The 16,169-nt window shown below is 41.5% G+C and overlaps 1 protein-coding gene across 1 annotated transcript; it reads left to right on the top strand.

Moving 5' to 3' along the window:
- The first annotated feature begins 10,535 nt into the window (after positions 1-10,535).
- Positions 10,536-12,872, top strand: LOC146608806 (uncharacterized). The gene is made up of 2 exons (XM_085348690.1): positions 10,536-11,661; positions 11,797-12,872. Exons 1-2 carry the CDS (start codon positions 10,536-10,538, stop codon positions 12,870-12,872), a joined length of 2,202 nt encoding a protein of 733 aa, XP_085204816.1.
- The last annotated feature ends 3,297 nt before the right edge of the window (positions 12,873-16,169 follow it).

Genomic DNA, 16,169 nt, shown 5'->3' with positions numbered 1-16,169 from the left:
TTTCACCAGACCTTAAAAAATTATTGAAAATTTTGTAACTAAATATAATTTTCGGTTTGTGGAAAAAAATTAACGAATTAATTTCTTAAAATCCTATATGCATCTCTGTTTCCTTTAAGTCTCAAAATCATTTTGCAGGCACATTTAAAGGTTATCGTAAGGAGTCAGTGAGACATTTTCCTGAATTAATAGAAAAGTAAAATACAAATATGGTGGATTTTGACAATTAAATTCAAATTTCAAATTCAAATTTTATTTGTCACACACACACAACCATACACAGTATGACATGGGGGTGAAATGCTTGTAGCTGTACAATGCCCGACCATTAAATGACAGAAGAAAAGTTCTACAATATTTACAATTTACTACAAAAATTTACAAATTAACTTAGGAATTTACAGTAAAGAATGTGCAAATAGCAGAAGAGATTATAAAGATAAGGATTATAAATTATAGGAATTATAGGATTATAGGAAATGTGTGGTGGTGCGTGTGGTGACGTGTGTGAGAGTCCAGTCTTATAGTGACGTGTTTGGGAGAGTCCAGTCCTACACCTGGTTCAGGCCCCGAATAGCCTGGGGGAAGAAGCTCCTCTTCATTCTCTCTGTTTTGGCCTTAATGGATCGGATTACATTTTTTATTTCTCTCCGATATCCGATCCAGTAATTTACGTCAGTATTGGACCGATACCGATACGCAATATCAGATCGGTCCATCTCTAGTAATAACCTCTCCATCTCTGGAGAAAACCCTTTCACGTGGTACTAAGAAGGCAGGGGTTTAAGGGTATCCCACAGAAAGCCTGTAAAGATTTGGATAGATGCACCTCTGCTTAGATTATATAGATTAGGTGTTGTTGTACCCCAGTTGCTTGGCACACACACAAAAAGAGGTGAAAAAGGTGAATCTCCAACATGAGCAGAAGAATTTTGCAGGGATCCAATAGCACATACAGTGGTCCCTCACTGTTTCGCTGATTTTTTCTTTTTTGTTGCATTTTTTATTTATTTTTTTAAGTGCATTGTATTCTGCGTCCTGACTGGCTGTAGACAATTAGACCATTGTCAATCAATCTCGTGTTGTGTCTCCTGTACAGTACAGAATGCGTTCAGCTGGTCAAATTTACATAAAGCTTCGATCGCTAGCAGTGTGACTCTGACGTGCTGTACTGTATGTTTGTAAGTTTTCTCCCCAACAAACACAACAATGTCGACAAAACATCGTCACCGGCGGGTGCCTTTGGTTTCCTTCTATAACACTGGACTTATTTTTCTACAAGACTTTGAGAGTGTTCAAACAAGAGAGAAAAGTGTGAAAATGTTCATGCCTGCCTGGGAAAAGTGTATAAAGTGTGTAGTGAGGGGTTTTACAGCCTTAAAACATCTATAATAATTGTAAAAAATAAAGTTGGCTACTTCATGGATTTCATCTATCAGTGACTCCTGCGATAAACGAGGGACCACTGTATATGGTCATTAATCACACCAGCACTCAAACCACTTTCTGAAACAGCAAGACTCTAATAATTTTCTTATCAGAGACATTACTCACTCTTAAATAAGCAAGCCTTGATACGTGCTTCATAAAAAACGTACTGGATTTCTCCACAAATGTTCAGTATGTCCCATCATTATTTATTTTCCTGTGTGCAGATCCCGTGGAGAAAACAATGTTGTGGTGAGCTGTTCAGGATTAATTCTAAAGTGTGTGAAGTGTGAAGTGGTTTGGATCTGTCAATGCCCTGTGGAATATCGCTCGCTATCATAATGAACAATAAGCTCATTTTTAACTTTGTTTCTTGAAAGGATATATTTTGCAAACTCTTGAGTCATGAGTTCTGTAGCTGCGTCTTTGGCTCAGTGAATTTGAATATCTTACTTTCACAGCTGTCTGTTGCTTATCTCTGCTCAGATATAGCGTTCTCATTTCTGGTTTTTTAATCAGTATAAAATGGTTTGTAAGGAACTTACAAAGCAGTTTCACCACTGAGCACCATATATGGTTAGTCTTTCTTTTACAGGCATTTATCAGAAATGCATCATCACTACCAGTATGAAGACAATGACTGCAGCGCTATTTGATCAGAATATGTTGTCTTTATATTGCTTGTTTTATGCTAGCATCTTCTTGCAATTGGGGCCTTCATTTGTTTCTCTATTTGGCTCCAGGAAGGAAACTATAAAATACTACAAGGTCAAATATCAACCATGGCTTTCGCTCTAGCATCCACATCACATAGACTATCTAGTCTTTTTATGCGGTACATGATCCCAGTTGTAGCAGAGTAACAAGCACATTACACATTTTAAGATTACTTTGATGCTTTTTTTCTGATTTTGAAGTTTTCTCAGGTGTATGTTCAGGACAATTACTGGAAGCCACATTTCCTTACCCTTAGCCAATGAAGGCCCAAATACAATTCAATTCAATTCAATTTTATTTATATAGCGCCAAATCACAACAAAAGTCGCCTCAAGGCGCTTCATAGATACAGAGAAAAACCCAACAATCATATGACCCCCTATGAGCAAGCACTTTGGCGACAGTGGGAAGGAAAAACTCCCTTTTAACAGGAAGAAACCTCCGGCAGAACCAGGCTCAGGGAGGGGCGGCCATCTGCTGCGACCGGTTGGGGTGAGAGAAGGAAGACAGGATAAAGACATGCTGTGGAAGAGAGACAGAGGTTAATAACAGATATGATTCAATGCAGAGAGGTCTATTAATACATAGTGAGTGAGAAAGGTGACTGGAAAGGAAAAACTCAATGCATCATGGGAATCCCCCGGCAGCCTACATCTATTGCAGCATAACAAAGGGAGGATTCAGGGTCACCTGGTCCAGCCCTAACTATATGCTTTAGAAAAAAGGAAAGTTTTAAGCCTAATCTTAAAAGTAGAGATAGTGTCTGTCTCCCGAATCCAAACTGGAAGCTGGTTCCACAGAAGAGGGGCCTGAAAACTGAAGGCTCTCCCTCCCATTCTACTTTTAAATACTCTAGGAACAACAAGTAGGCCTGCAGAGCGAGAGCGGAGCGCTCTAATAGGGTGATATGGTACTACAAGGTCATTAAGATAAGATGGGGCCTGATTATTTAAGACCTTGTATGTGAGGAGCAGGATTTTGAATTCAATTCTGGATTTAACAGGAAGCCAATGAAGGGAAGCCAAAACAGGAGAAATATGCTCTCTCTTTCTAGTCCCTGTCAGGACTCTTGCTGCAGCATTTTGGATTAGCTGAAGGCTTTTCAGTGAGTTTTTTGGACATCCTGATAATAATGAATTACAGTAGTCCAGCCTGGAAGTAATAAATGCATGAACTAGTTTTTCAGCGTCACTCTGAGACAGGATATTTCTAATTTTAGAGATGTTGCGCAAATGGAAGAAAGCAGTCTTACATATTTGTTTAATATGTGCGTTGAAGGACATGTCCTGGTCAAAAATGACTCCAAGGTTCCTCACAGCGTTACTGGAGGCCAAGGTAATGCCATCCAGAGTAAGAATCTGATTAGATACCATATTTCTAAGATTTTCAGGGCCGAGTACAATAACCTCAGTTTTATCTGAATTAAGAAGCAGAAAGTTAGCGGCCATCCAGGTCTTTATGTCTTTAAGACATTCCTGCAGTTTAACTAATTGGTGTGTGTTATCTGGCTTCATGGACAGATAGAGCTGGGTGTCATCTGCATAGCAGTGAAAATGTATGCTATGTCTTCTAATGATGCTGCCTAAGGGAAGCATGTATAATGTAAACAGAATTGGTCCTAGCACTGAACCCTGTGGAACTCCATAATTAACCTCAGTGTGTGAAGAGGACTCTCCATTTACATGCACGAATTGGAGTCTATTAGATAGATATGATACAAACCACTGCAGTGCAGTACCTGTAATACCTACAGCATGTTCTAATCGCTCTAATAGGATATTATGATCAACAGTATCGAACGCTGCACTGAGGTCTAGCAGGACAAGCACAGAGATGAGTCCACTGTCAGAGGCCATAAGAAGATCATTTGTAACCTTCACTAAAGCTGTTTCTGTGCTGTGCTGAGCTCTGAAACCTGACTGAAACTCTTCAAATAAACCATTCCTCTGCAGATGATCTGTTAGCTGTTTGACAACTACTCTTTCAAGGATTTTTGATATGAAAGGAAGGTTGGAGATTGGCCTATAATTAGCTAAGACTGCTGGGTCTAGAGATGGCTTTTTGAGTAAAGGTTTAACTACAGCCAGCTTGAAGGCCTGTGGTACATAGCCGATTATTAGAGATAGGTTGATCATATTTAAGATCGAAGAATTAATTAATGGCAGGACTTCTTTGAGCAGTTTTGTAGGAATGGGGTCTAAAAGACACGTTGATGGTTTGGAGGAAGTAATTATTGAAGTTAACTCAGAAAGATCAATTGGAGAAAAAGAGTCTAACTTAATATCAATGGTACTAAGAGTAGCTGTAGATAATATTACATCTGTGGGATGATTATTGGTAATTTTTTCTCTAATGATAAAAATTTTATTTGTGAAGAAGTTCATGAAGTCATTACTAGTTAACGTTAAAGGGATGGTTGGCTCAAAAGAGCTCTGACTTTTTGTCAGCCTGGCTACAGTGCTGAAGAGAAACCTAGGGTTGTTCTTATTTTCTTCAATCAGTGATGAATAGTAAGATGTTCTGGCTTTGCGGAGGGCTTTCTTATAAAGCAGCAAACTATTTCTCCAGGCTAAATGATGATCCTCTAGATTTGTGACACGCCATTTCCTCTCCAGATTACGAGTCATCTGCTTTAGGGTACGTGTTTCAGAATTATACCACGGAGTCAGGTACTTCTGATTTGAGGCCTTAGTTTTCACAGGAGCTACAGTATCCAGAGTCGTACGTAGTGAGGAGGTGAAATTATTAACAAGATAATCGACCTCTGTTGGGGTAGCGTTCAGATAGCTACTCTGCTCTGTGTTGGTACAGGGCATTGAAGATGATAACAGTGGGTGGATTATATTCTTAAACTTAGTTACAGTGCTTTCAGAAAGACATCTACTTTGATAAAGTCTACTCTTCACCGCTGTGTAATCAATTATTGTAAAAGTAAATGTTATCAGGAAATGATCAGACAGCAGAGGGTTTTCAGGAAACACTGTTAAATGTTCCGTTTCTATGCCATATGTTAAAACAAGATCTAGAGTGTGATTAAAGTGGTGGGTGGGTTCTTTTACATTTTGAGAGAAACCAATTGAGTCTAATAACAGATTAAATGCCATGTTGAGGCTGTCATTTTTAGCATCTACATGGATGTTAAAATCACCCACAATAATTATTTTATCTGAGCTCAGAACTAAATTAGATATAAAGTCTGAGAAATCAGACAGAAACTCTGTGTAAGGCCCAGGTGGACGATAGATGATAACAAGTAAGACTGGTTTCTGAGTTTCACAGCTGGGGTGGACAATGTTAAGCATCAGGCTTTCAAATGAATTAAAAGTCTGTCTTGGTCTTTCATTAATTAATAGGCTGGTGTGAAAAATTGCTGCCACACCGCCCCCTCGGCCTGTGCTTCGAGATTTCTGGTAGTTAGAATGGCTCGGGGGTGTTGATTCATTTAAACTAACATAATCATCCTGCTGCAACCAGGTTTCTGTAAGGCAGAGTAAATCAATTTGTTGATCAATTATTAAGTCATGTACTAACAGAGACTTGGAGGAGAGAGACCTAATATTTAATAATCCACATTTCACTGTTTTACTCTTTGGTTCAGATGTGGATACTGTATTGTTCTTTCTTTGTGATTGTTTATGTTTAAGTTGTTTGTTGCTGGTTTTTAGTTTGTTTTTTGTCTTTTTGGAAGCTGACACAGTCTCTATGGAGATGGGTTTTTGGGGGGGTAGCAGGAGGAGAGAAGCTGCAGAGAAGCGTGTAAGACTGCAACTCTGCTTCCTGGTCCCAACTCTGGATAGTCATATTTTGGGGGGTTTAATAAATTTGTCCATATTTCTAGAAATGAGAGCTGCTCCATCCAAAGTGGGATGGATGCCGTCTCTCCTAACAAGACCAGGTTTCCTCCAGAAGGTTTGCCAATTATCTATGAAGCCCACATCGTTTCTGGGACACCACTCAGACAGCCAGCAATTTAAGGAGAACATGCGGCTAAACATGTCACTCCTGGTCTGATTGGGGAGGGGACCAGAGAAAACTACAGAGTCCGACATTGTTTTGGCAAAGTTGCACACCGATTCAATATTGATTTTAGTGACCTCCGATTGGCGTAACCGGGTGTCATTACTGCCGACGTGAATTATGATTTTACTGAATTTACGTTTACCCTTAGCCAGCAGTTTTAAATTTCCTTCAATGTCGCCTGCTCTGGCCCCTGGAAGACAATTGACTATGGTTGCCGGTGTCTCTAGCTTCACATGTCTGAGAACAGAATCGCCAATTACCAGAGTTTGACCCCCGGCGGGTGTGTCGCCGAGTGGGGAAAAACGGTTAGACACATGAACGGGTTGGTGGTGTACCTGGGGCTTCTGTTTAGGACTATGCTTCCTCCTCACCGTGACCCAGCCGCCCTGATTCCCCAGCTGCTTGGGGTCTGCCGGGGAACAGCTAGCGGGGCCTACGCTATTTTCGGCTGCACCAGCTACAGGGGCCTGGCTAGCTGCGGGTGAATGAAGGGTGCGAAGCCGAGTCTCCAATTCAGTAATCCTGGCCTCCAGCGCTGCAAATATGCTACATTTGTTACAGATATCATTACTGCTAAAGGAGGCCGAGGAGTAACTAAACATCTGACACAATGAGCAAGAAAGTGCAGGAGGGACAGGTGAAGTAGCCATGGTGCTAATGAGTCGGCTACGAGCTAAGCTAGGCTAGCGAGACAGTACAGAGACAGTGAGTGAATACTTTGGCTATAAATTAGGTAGTGAGTACACAGAAAGTGTGCTTCGGAGGAAGCACGTGAAGATTATACTATGAAAGAAGAATGTATTTAAAAGTTGTTAATTAAATCGCTAAGCAAATAAGCTACTCAGAAACACCACTGTGTTTGAGCAGGAACAGGAACAGGAAGTGATACTCTACCACAGAGCGAGCGAACACCAAGTGACAGCGCCACCAAGAGTCTTTCTTTGCAATACAGCTGCCCTCAGTTCTTATTCCCAACACGTAACATACCAACAGTTTGTCATGGCCTGAGGCATCTCATAGTAACGTGAAAGGTATCTTTCCGCATCCTTATGAGATGCTCCAGATTCCCATTTGAAAACAACCGAACGCTGCTCGCAGCAGTAACACACACTTGGAGCAGAGGCTCCTAACATTAACTCTATCCATAACTTTAACCTTAACCCTATCAGGTCTTGTTTTACAAAGCGATTCATGATCAGAACAATAAACACATTTACACATACCGATGATTTGTCACATAGCATCGTTACCTGTTGGGATGAGAAAATTCCCACCTAGATTGAGTGAGATGAAATAGAAATCGGCTCTCCTCTAACTGACTTTATAGAAATAATTACATCAGCTGCATTTATAACTGTTATTAAATAACAGCAGCACACGAGAACTAAAGTGTAATCCCAGCACATTTCGCTTCGCTTGCACTGATTCTTTAGAGATGACGACCGTGGTGGGTAATTAAGGGCAAACAATATACAAGTGGCGTGAAAAATGGAGGCTGCATTACCTTTCCAAAGCTTCCTTTCCCGATGGCCCGCAGTATCTGGAAGTGGTCAAAGTTTACTGTGGAGAAAATGAGAAGCAGTTAGTGAGAACGTGTCAGTTTGAGCTGAGCTATAAAACAGGGAACATGACATGTACAGCACTGTGCAAAAGTCTTGAGCCATCCCTCATTTGCTTCCAGGGATCCGGACTTCCCTGTAATCTTTAAAGTGGTATTAAGGAATAGCTCTCCAGGCTTTTTAAAGTGTTTCTGATTTTTAATCCAGGGCTTGTATTTGTCCACTTTTTGTCTGTTAAGACCCTTCACACTAATCTCTGAAACATTCAAACATAAACAGACACCTAAGTCACGGAAAGGACCACAAAACTTAACAAAGAACCAATTTTAAATTGTATCTGTACACATTTACTTGCAGCCTATTGCAAAAAAACAAAAGCCCACATCATTTGTTCTCACTTCTTTAGTTGAAGAATGCAGTTAATAACACCGTTAACACAGACTGACCTGGCAAAACACGAAAAAATAAGGGGGTGGTTCAAGACTTTTGCTCGGTACTGTATGACAAATGCAAATGTGCACTTCACAATGTATCGCTGCACTTCGGCAGTACTGTGCAGATTAAATGTTTTTTCCTTCCCGATGCATGTGAAAGGTTAAGACTTACATCTCCAAATGTACTGGAACTGATTTGAACCAGAGGACTCAGCCACACTGTTACTATGTACTGCATAAACACGTTTACCGATGAAGGTAAAGCAGACACTGTCCTGACTGTGTGGCTAAATTTTGTGCTGAAAGCATCAAATCAATTGAATATGATTAACTTGCTATGAGAGGTTTTTACTCCAAGTGTGACTTTTTCTGGCTTCATACACCTTTCAGGGTCAAATTCAAGCACTTTGTAAGCACGTTTAATGTCCATTTTCAACATTTTCCAGCACATTACCATAAAAAGGATGCATATTTCACTTCGCATCACCTGAGTAAGACCACGTGAAAGGCCAAATTAATAAGTCTTCTCATCAGATATTGATGCTTCTTTCTTATGTGACACAAAAAACAGGAGGAGACAGATCTTTGCTTGTGTTGTTTTTTAAGTTCATTCATTCAAAACTAACTGTAAGACGCTTAACTACATTGCAGTCTGTGTTATTGTTGTAGACCTAATTATCACCTTTAAAGTGTTTGTGCTAATAACATCATGTAGAGTAAGACAGGCATAGAGAACAGCACTGACTGGGAGAGGCTTTGAACACATGACATACTCAGATCAATTCAACACTTTAGACTTTAAAAATGCACAAGCGTCTTTCAAAAACCCATTTATTTAATCTATCATCATTGATATTATTATGTACAGTTAGAATGTACTGTTCATCTCCCTTAAATAAACAGGCAGCCTTAAAGTGTGAAATAGTCACTTGTCTACTGTCTCAGTGGCTGATAGTGCCCCACAGGCCTCAATGTCAGCTCGAAGCCATTATGTTTCAATTGTTTAATGATAAACAGATTTTGAATGAAAGCGAGGAAACTTCGCTAGCACAAAAAGTGCCTATTCTTTCTTCCCATATGGTTCAGTCATATTACCGTCATTTCCCCCTAAGCTGTTCCCAAAGACACCAGGTTAATACTTGAAAAGGCTGCAGCGATACACAAAAATATCATCAATATTCTGTTTACTTGGTGACAACGTCGCTTTTAGCCTTCAATCAGAAAGCCTGACGTTGGCTAGTTAAGCATCGGGCTAACGTTTAACGCTTTCACTTGAGGGAAGTAACTCGTATTACTGCTACTGCTGTGTAATCTTGGTTCAATTCACAGCATATTCTACAAGTTACCCTGCAATAACTAACTGTTAGAATAGCGCCACCGTATTGTATCGCACTGAGTGCACTTCAATCCTTTATCCCGCGAGTTTGCTAGCTAGCAAAATAATAATACCAATTTTAAACAAATAACATGTGTAACGTACACACTCGAGAAAATTATTTACTAGTACTTACGCAACTCCCCCGTTGTGAAAACGTACAAATCCTTCTTGTATTTTTCGTTTTCCAGCAAACACTCATTAAAACGGCCTCCAGGCACATTAGCGCACTCACCCCCGACTGATCAGGGAGGGGGTGGGGGGTCACACATTGAAACAGACTAACGTGCAGAGGTACAGCCCAGGCAGACAAATGTTGCTTTTAGACTTTGCGACTCGTTTTATTTCTCTATCTGATAAGAAAACTATTCAATCAGATAGTTCTTTGTGGTGAATGAAATACGGTTACAGTTTCAAGAAGTTTTAAGCACCAAATCCGAAATCCAAGCACTGCAATATTAAAATCCAATTCAATTTCTTGTTTGCTCCGAAATCTACGACATGACTATATACAGAAAAGCTTGACGTGGTATGCAAAAAAAATCCCGAAGACAATACAAATACAAATACATGAACAAAAAATGTTTTAACTGTCAGTTATGTCATTTTAAAATTTTCCAAAACTAACATTTTCTTTGATTGACTGATATTAAATTGATTAGGGTCAAGTTTACTGTGAACAATATTACACAAGCAAGCACGTGTGCGCATGCGCACATATTAGAATCCCTTCGATCGCTTCTCATATGTGCGCATGCGCACATATTAGAATCGCTTCGATCGCTTGTGACGTGGTAACTTTGCTTTGATCCTTTCTGACGTCATAACTTTGCTTTGATCCGAAAACCTATAAATAGGAGCGCTCACCTGTTACTTTATGCTTAACGGACGTTGACCTGCAGCAACTAAAACCCTTTTGAGAAGATTTGAGAGCAATTTACGAGAGAAACCAAAACAAGTTCAGTTTTGTTTCTCACCAATTCACAGCGCAAACTTTACACCATGTCAGCCAACCCATCCTTCGGCTCAGATGAGCTTGGAATATCTAAAGGGACCATTTTGGGAGATCACCACATGGTGGAGGCTTTCCTTGGAGAAGGAAGCTTTGGTGTTGTAACCAGATGTCGCGATACAAAAAACAACAAAACTGTTGCTGTTAAAGTCAACAAGAGCGACCCTGAAATTCTGCTCCAGGCAAAACTGGAAATTTTCATCCTGGAGCAGCTACGACGCTTGGATCCAGACAGGTGCAACATCGTCGAATGGAACGGCTATTTCCTCGATGGAGAGCGCATTTGCCTGAATTTTGAACTCCTCGACCAAAGCCTGTCAGACTACATAGGGGACCGGAATAACCGAGGTCTCCCAATGAGAGAAATCAGGCCAATTTTGAATCAGCTCGCAAATGCTCTATTCCACCTGGGTTCTGTGGGAATAGTGCATGCTGACCTCAAACCTGTCAACATCATGGTTGTGAACCGCAGTGAGTCTCAAGTCAGAGTCAAACTTATAGACTTTGGCATCGCATGTAACACCTCTGCAGTGATTCCTGGTGACTGTGTGGGGACAATTGGTTATTGTGCACCTGAGATTATGCTTGGCACTCCATATGATGAAGCAATTGACATGTGGTCTCTAGGGCTGGTAGCTGTGGAGCTTGCTACAGGGGTGCCTCTCTATCCTGGGGAAGACGATTATGACGTTTTGAAATTCATAATTGAAACCCAGGGTCAGCTACCAGATCATCTCCTAGAGTCTGGCTTGTACACTGACAGCTATTTCATCGAGGATAACCACAAGGAACAGCGCTGGACATTTAAGACCCCAGAACAATTTCAATACGAGACAGATTATCGATCCAAGGAAACTCGATCGATAAAACTTAAGTGTCTCGATGACCTCGAACAACTGCTGAAAGTTAGGCGAGGATCGGAAAATGGCCAAACATTATTTGTAAGGCTAATCAAAGAAATGTTGGCCTTGGATGCAAATCAGCGCATAACACCCTCGGAGGTTCTGAAGCATCCCTTTTTCAACCCTGGCCTCTCAAGGAGAACCCCCTGCACTGACATGAATAGTACAGGGGGAGAACTCCTTGTGCTCTCTCAGCAGCCTTCAAGCTGGAAAAGTCATGGATTGCAAAAATTCAGCTGCAGTTTCCAAAACTCAGTTGAATTTCCTCAAAAAGGAGACATCAACACCTCAGCCAACCCATCTGCCTCTGAAGATGATCTTCAAATAACGGAAGGGACCATTTTAGGAGATCACCACGTGGTAGAGGCTTTCCTTGGAGAAGGAGGCTTTGGTTTAGTAACCAGATGTCGCGATACAAAAAACAACAAAACCGTTGCTATTAAAGTCAACAAGAGCGACCCTGAAATTCTGCTCCAGGCAAAACTGGAAATTTTCATCCTGGAGCAGCTACGACGCTTGGATCCAGACAGGTGCAACATTGTGGAATGGAACGACTATTTCCTCGATGGACAGCGCATTTGCTTGAATTTCGAATTGCTCGACCAAAGCCTGTGGGACTACATTGGGGACCGGAATAACCGAGGTCTCCCAATGAGAGAACTCAGGCCAATTTTGCATCAGCTCGCAAATGCTCTGTTCCACCTGGGTTCTGTGGGAATAGTGCATGCTGACCTCAAACCTGGAAACATCATGGTTGTGAACCGCAGTGAGTCTCCCGTCAAAGTCAAACTCATAGACTTTGGCCTCGCATGTCCTGCTTCTGCAGTGATTCCTGGTGACTGTGTGGGGACAACTGGTTATTGTGCACCTGAGGTTATGCTTGGCATTCCATACGACGAAGCAATCGACATGTGGTCTCTGGGGCTGGTAGCTGTGGAGCTTGCTACAGGGGTGCCTCTCTATCCTGGGGAAGACGATTATGATGTTTTAAAATTCATAATTGAAACCCAGGGTCAGCTACCAGATCATCTCCTAGAGTCTGGCCTGTACACTGACTGCTACTTCATCGAGGATAACTACAACAAACAGCGCTGGACATTTAAGACCCAAGAACAATTTCAATACGAGACACATTATCGATCCAAGGAAACTCGATATATAAAACTTAAGTGTCTCGATGACCTCGAAAAACTGCTGAAAGTTAGGCGAGGACCGGAAAATGGCCAAACATTATTTGTAAGGCTAATCAAAGAAATGTTGGCCTTGGATGCAAATCAGCGCATAACACCCTCGGAGGTTCTGAAGCATCCCTTTTTCGACCCTGGCCTCTCAAGGAGAACCCCCTGCACTGACATGAATAGTACAGGGGGACAAAACCTTGTGCTCTCTCAGCAGCAATCATCGTTTGGGTGGCCAGAATTCTAGGGGAGCTAGAAATTCTTGTGGAAAAAAAGCCCAAAACAATAACATCAACAAAAAAAAGCAATGAATGTGGTCTTAAACTTGGGCACAATTTGGCTTGAAATCCATCAACTAATCTCTCAATATTCAAAGCTGAGCAGCAGACAACTTACCATCACATCAGTCCTTCAATCAGACCTACAACAAACGTCTTCAGTCTCTCACCCCAACCGGTCGCAGCAGATGGCCGCCCCGACCTGAGCCTGGTTCTGCCGGAGGTTTCTTCCTGTAAAAAGGGAGTTTTTCCTTCCCACTGTCGCCAAAGTGCTTGCTCATAGGGGGTCATATGATTGTTGGGTTCTCTGTATGTATTATTGTATGGTCTACCTTACAATAATACATACAGCCTTGAAGTGACTGGTGATGTGATTTGCTGCTGAATCAATTGGGAACTAATTGGAAATCTGGATATTAATTAAATAAACCTGCTTTGAGCATCAATTAATTGTTGTTTGAAATTCTTTATAAATATATAAATATAGTGCCACTCTTCTACTGTTTAAATTGCAACTGTTTAAAACTGACTAATTTATTCATACACTTGAGCATAAACACATGCACAGTAAATGGCCTGTACTTGTACAGCGCTTTACTTAGTCCCCAAGGACCCCAAAGAGCTTTACACTACATTCAGTCATTCACACATTCACACACTGGTGATGGCAGCTACATTGTAGCCACAGCTGCCCTGGGGCGCACTGACAGAGGCGAGGCTGCCGGACACTGGCGCCACCGGGCCCTCTGACCACCACCAGTAGGCAACGGGTGAAGTGTCTTGCCCCGGGACACAACGACCGAGACTGTCGGAGGCGGGGCTCAATCTGGCAACCTTCCAATTACAGGATGAACTGCGAACTCTTGAGCCACGATTGACCTATATACACATATACTTTACAGTACTAGTCAGTGCTTACATACTAGTTCTTTTCCCTACTTTTTCATGCTTACTGGTACAAATGCCTGTTACTAGAGTTAAATGCTATCGATGTATTCTCACAGTTATGGAACTGTACAAATGCATACAAAATAACGCTCACGTAAACATAACTGTGCACTAGTTTGCCCTTATTGCTGCAGTTTGTTTCAAGTTGTTCTCTCTCTCTCTCTCTCACACACACACACACACACACACACACACACACACACACACACACACACACACACACACTCACTATGTAACGTTTCAGCAAGAAAATACCGCCCCTCCCCCCCACAGTGACACCACCACCACTAGTCTGCACAGCTGACATAAGGCAGCATGGATCCATCCTTTCATGCTATTTATGCCAAATTCTGACCCGACCATCTGCATGTCAGAGCAGAAATCAAGACTCATCAGACCAGGCAACATTTATCCAATCTTCTCATGTCAAATTTTGAGAACTGTAGCTTCAATTTCCTGTTCTTAGCTGACCAAAACGCTCTTCTGCATTCTTTGGTTGCAACAAATGGTTGTATGAGCTACGGTTGCCTTCCTATCAGACATTTTTCTCTGACCGTTGACATCAATAAGGCAGTTTTTCCAAGAGAACTGCCTTTCACTGGATATTTTCTCTTTTTTGTCACCGAAAAGGGTGTCTGTGTTACTTCTTGTCTTATATATATTGTCTCTGTTTTCCTCTGTCCTTTGTCAGAGTGCCTGTTCACCTACCCCCCGTGTCTCCATATTCCCAGTGTTCAAGGTTTCCAAGTGTTTTCCCAGTTTAGGTTTTCATGGTTGGTTCTGTTTGCTACTCAGCCAGAATAAACAGCTCGCTCTTTTTAAAAGTAGGCTCCAGAATGGATGATGGCATGTTCGCATGTCTTTATGCAACACTGAGTGTGCTGAACTAAAGGTAGGCCTAGTTTCATTTTCATGGTCATTATTATCAAGACAATGATTACGCCTTATTCTGATTATTTCTCCCTTTTGGAGGTGTAACGTTTACATGAGGGGTGTAGGAACATTTCCCCCTAAATATTTTTAGATACATTTTTGTTGAAGTCACAGTTTTTGTCGTATTGATGATGCAGCTAGAATAAGTGCTTTTAAATAAAAGAATAACCATTCAAAGTGCTCAGTGGTGAAACTGTAACTCTTTCAGAGTTTGACAGCTGGACAAGTGTGAGGAGAAGTTGCTCTTTGTTGATGGTGGTCGATGCATTTAAAAACAGCCCAAAACGATAGTCCCATAGTCAGGGGGTCGCTGTGGTTTAGGACAATTCCTGAATATTGATAATCTAGATTGGCAAAGCTTGCTGCGCATGTCACTTGAGTCATATTCATAGGTTTGCCATATAATATAGCATGCTGCGTTGTAGTAGGCATGTGTGAGCATATATATCTGTATCAGGCGTTGTTCATCCAGGGATGGATGTGGTCCTGTGTCACTTCGACCAGGTGTGAATTGTCATATGTCCATGTCCTTCTATACAAGTTGGCTTCTTGATCCATTAAGTGCATCAGAGTCCATGCTGTAAGCAGCAGGGCCAAGGTGGTAAACAGAATAATCTTCATGATGACCAGACACACCGATTTCTCTGGTGAGTAGACTACAGGTGAGAAGTAGAAGGCGGGATATACCCAATCAGCCCTCCCTTCACCTGTAGATCACCAAAGAGTCGGGGTGGTGGTGTCTTTTAGGTTATGCTGTCACTCACTCACTCAATGGCTCTGGTGGATCCAAAAGGGCCTCTCAGCGATTTTGCAAACTGTTGGCGTCATTAGGAGTACTTGGTATGGACCTTATCGCCTGGGTTTAATCTGCAAGAGACTCTTTGTTGTGCTCTGGTGGACATCTCTAAACACCATCATGAGTTCAGAATCAGAATCAGAAACTTTATTGTCATTGTCACGAGAACAACGAAATGAAGAATGGTCCCCGATCATTGCATCATCCCTAGCAATATCAAAATATAAATAAAACAATAAAATTCAATAAATAAAATAGATAGAATACTTAAAATACTAATAAGATGTAACAGTAAAACATTCACATACATTCCCACACACATGCTTCAGACCGTGCATAGATTAACACAAGAGTGGCGTGATGGACATTTTTTTTGTAGTATTCAGATGTGTTATTGCAGTTGGATAACAACTGTGTTTGAGTCTATTAGTCCTTGCTCTGATTGCCCTGTACCGTCTGCCTGAGGGCAACAGTTCGAACAGGGAGTGGCCAGGATGTGAGGTGTCTTTTATGATGTTTTGGGCCTTTTTAAAACAGTGGGCGTTGTGTAGAACTTCCAGTGTGGGGAGAGGGCAGCCAGTGATCTTTT

The sequence above is a fragment of the Diplotaxodon limnothrissa genome, linkage group LG23 (genome assembly GCF_057381915.1).
Source record: "Diplotaxodon limnothrissa isolate DT_005_m linkage group LG23, D_limnothrissa_male_GT1.1, whole genome shotgun sequence".
NCBI lineage: Eukaryota > Metazoa > Chordata > Actinopteri > Cichliformes > Cichlidae > Diplotaxodon > Diplotaxodon limnothrissa.
The sequence above is the reverse complement of the archived record's forward strand: the minus strand, read 5'-3'. Positions and strand labels throughout refer to the sequence as shown.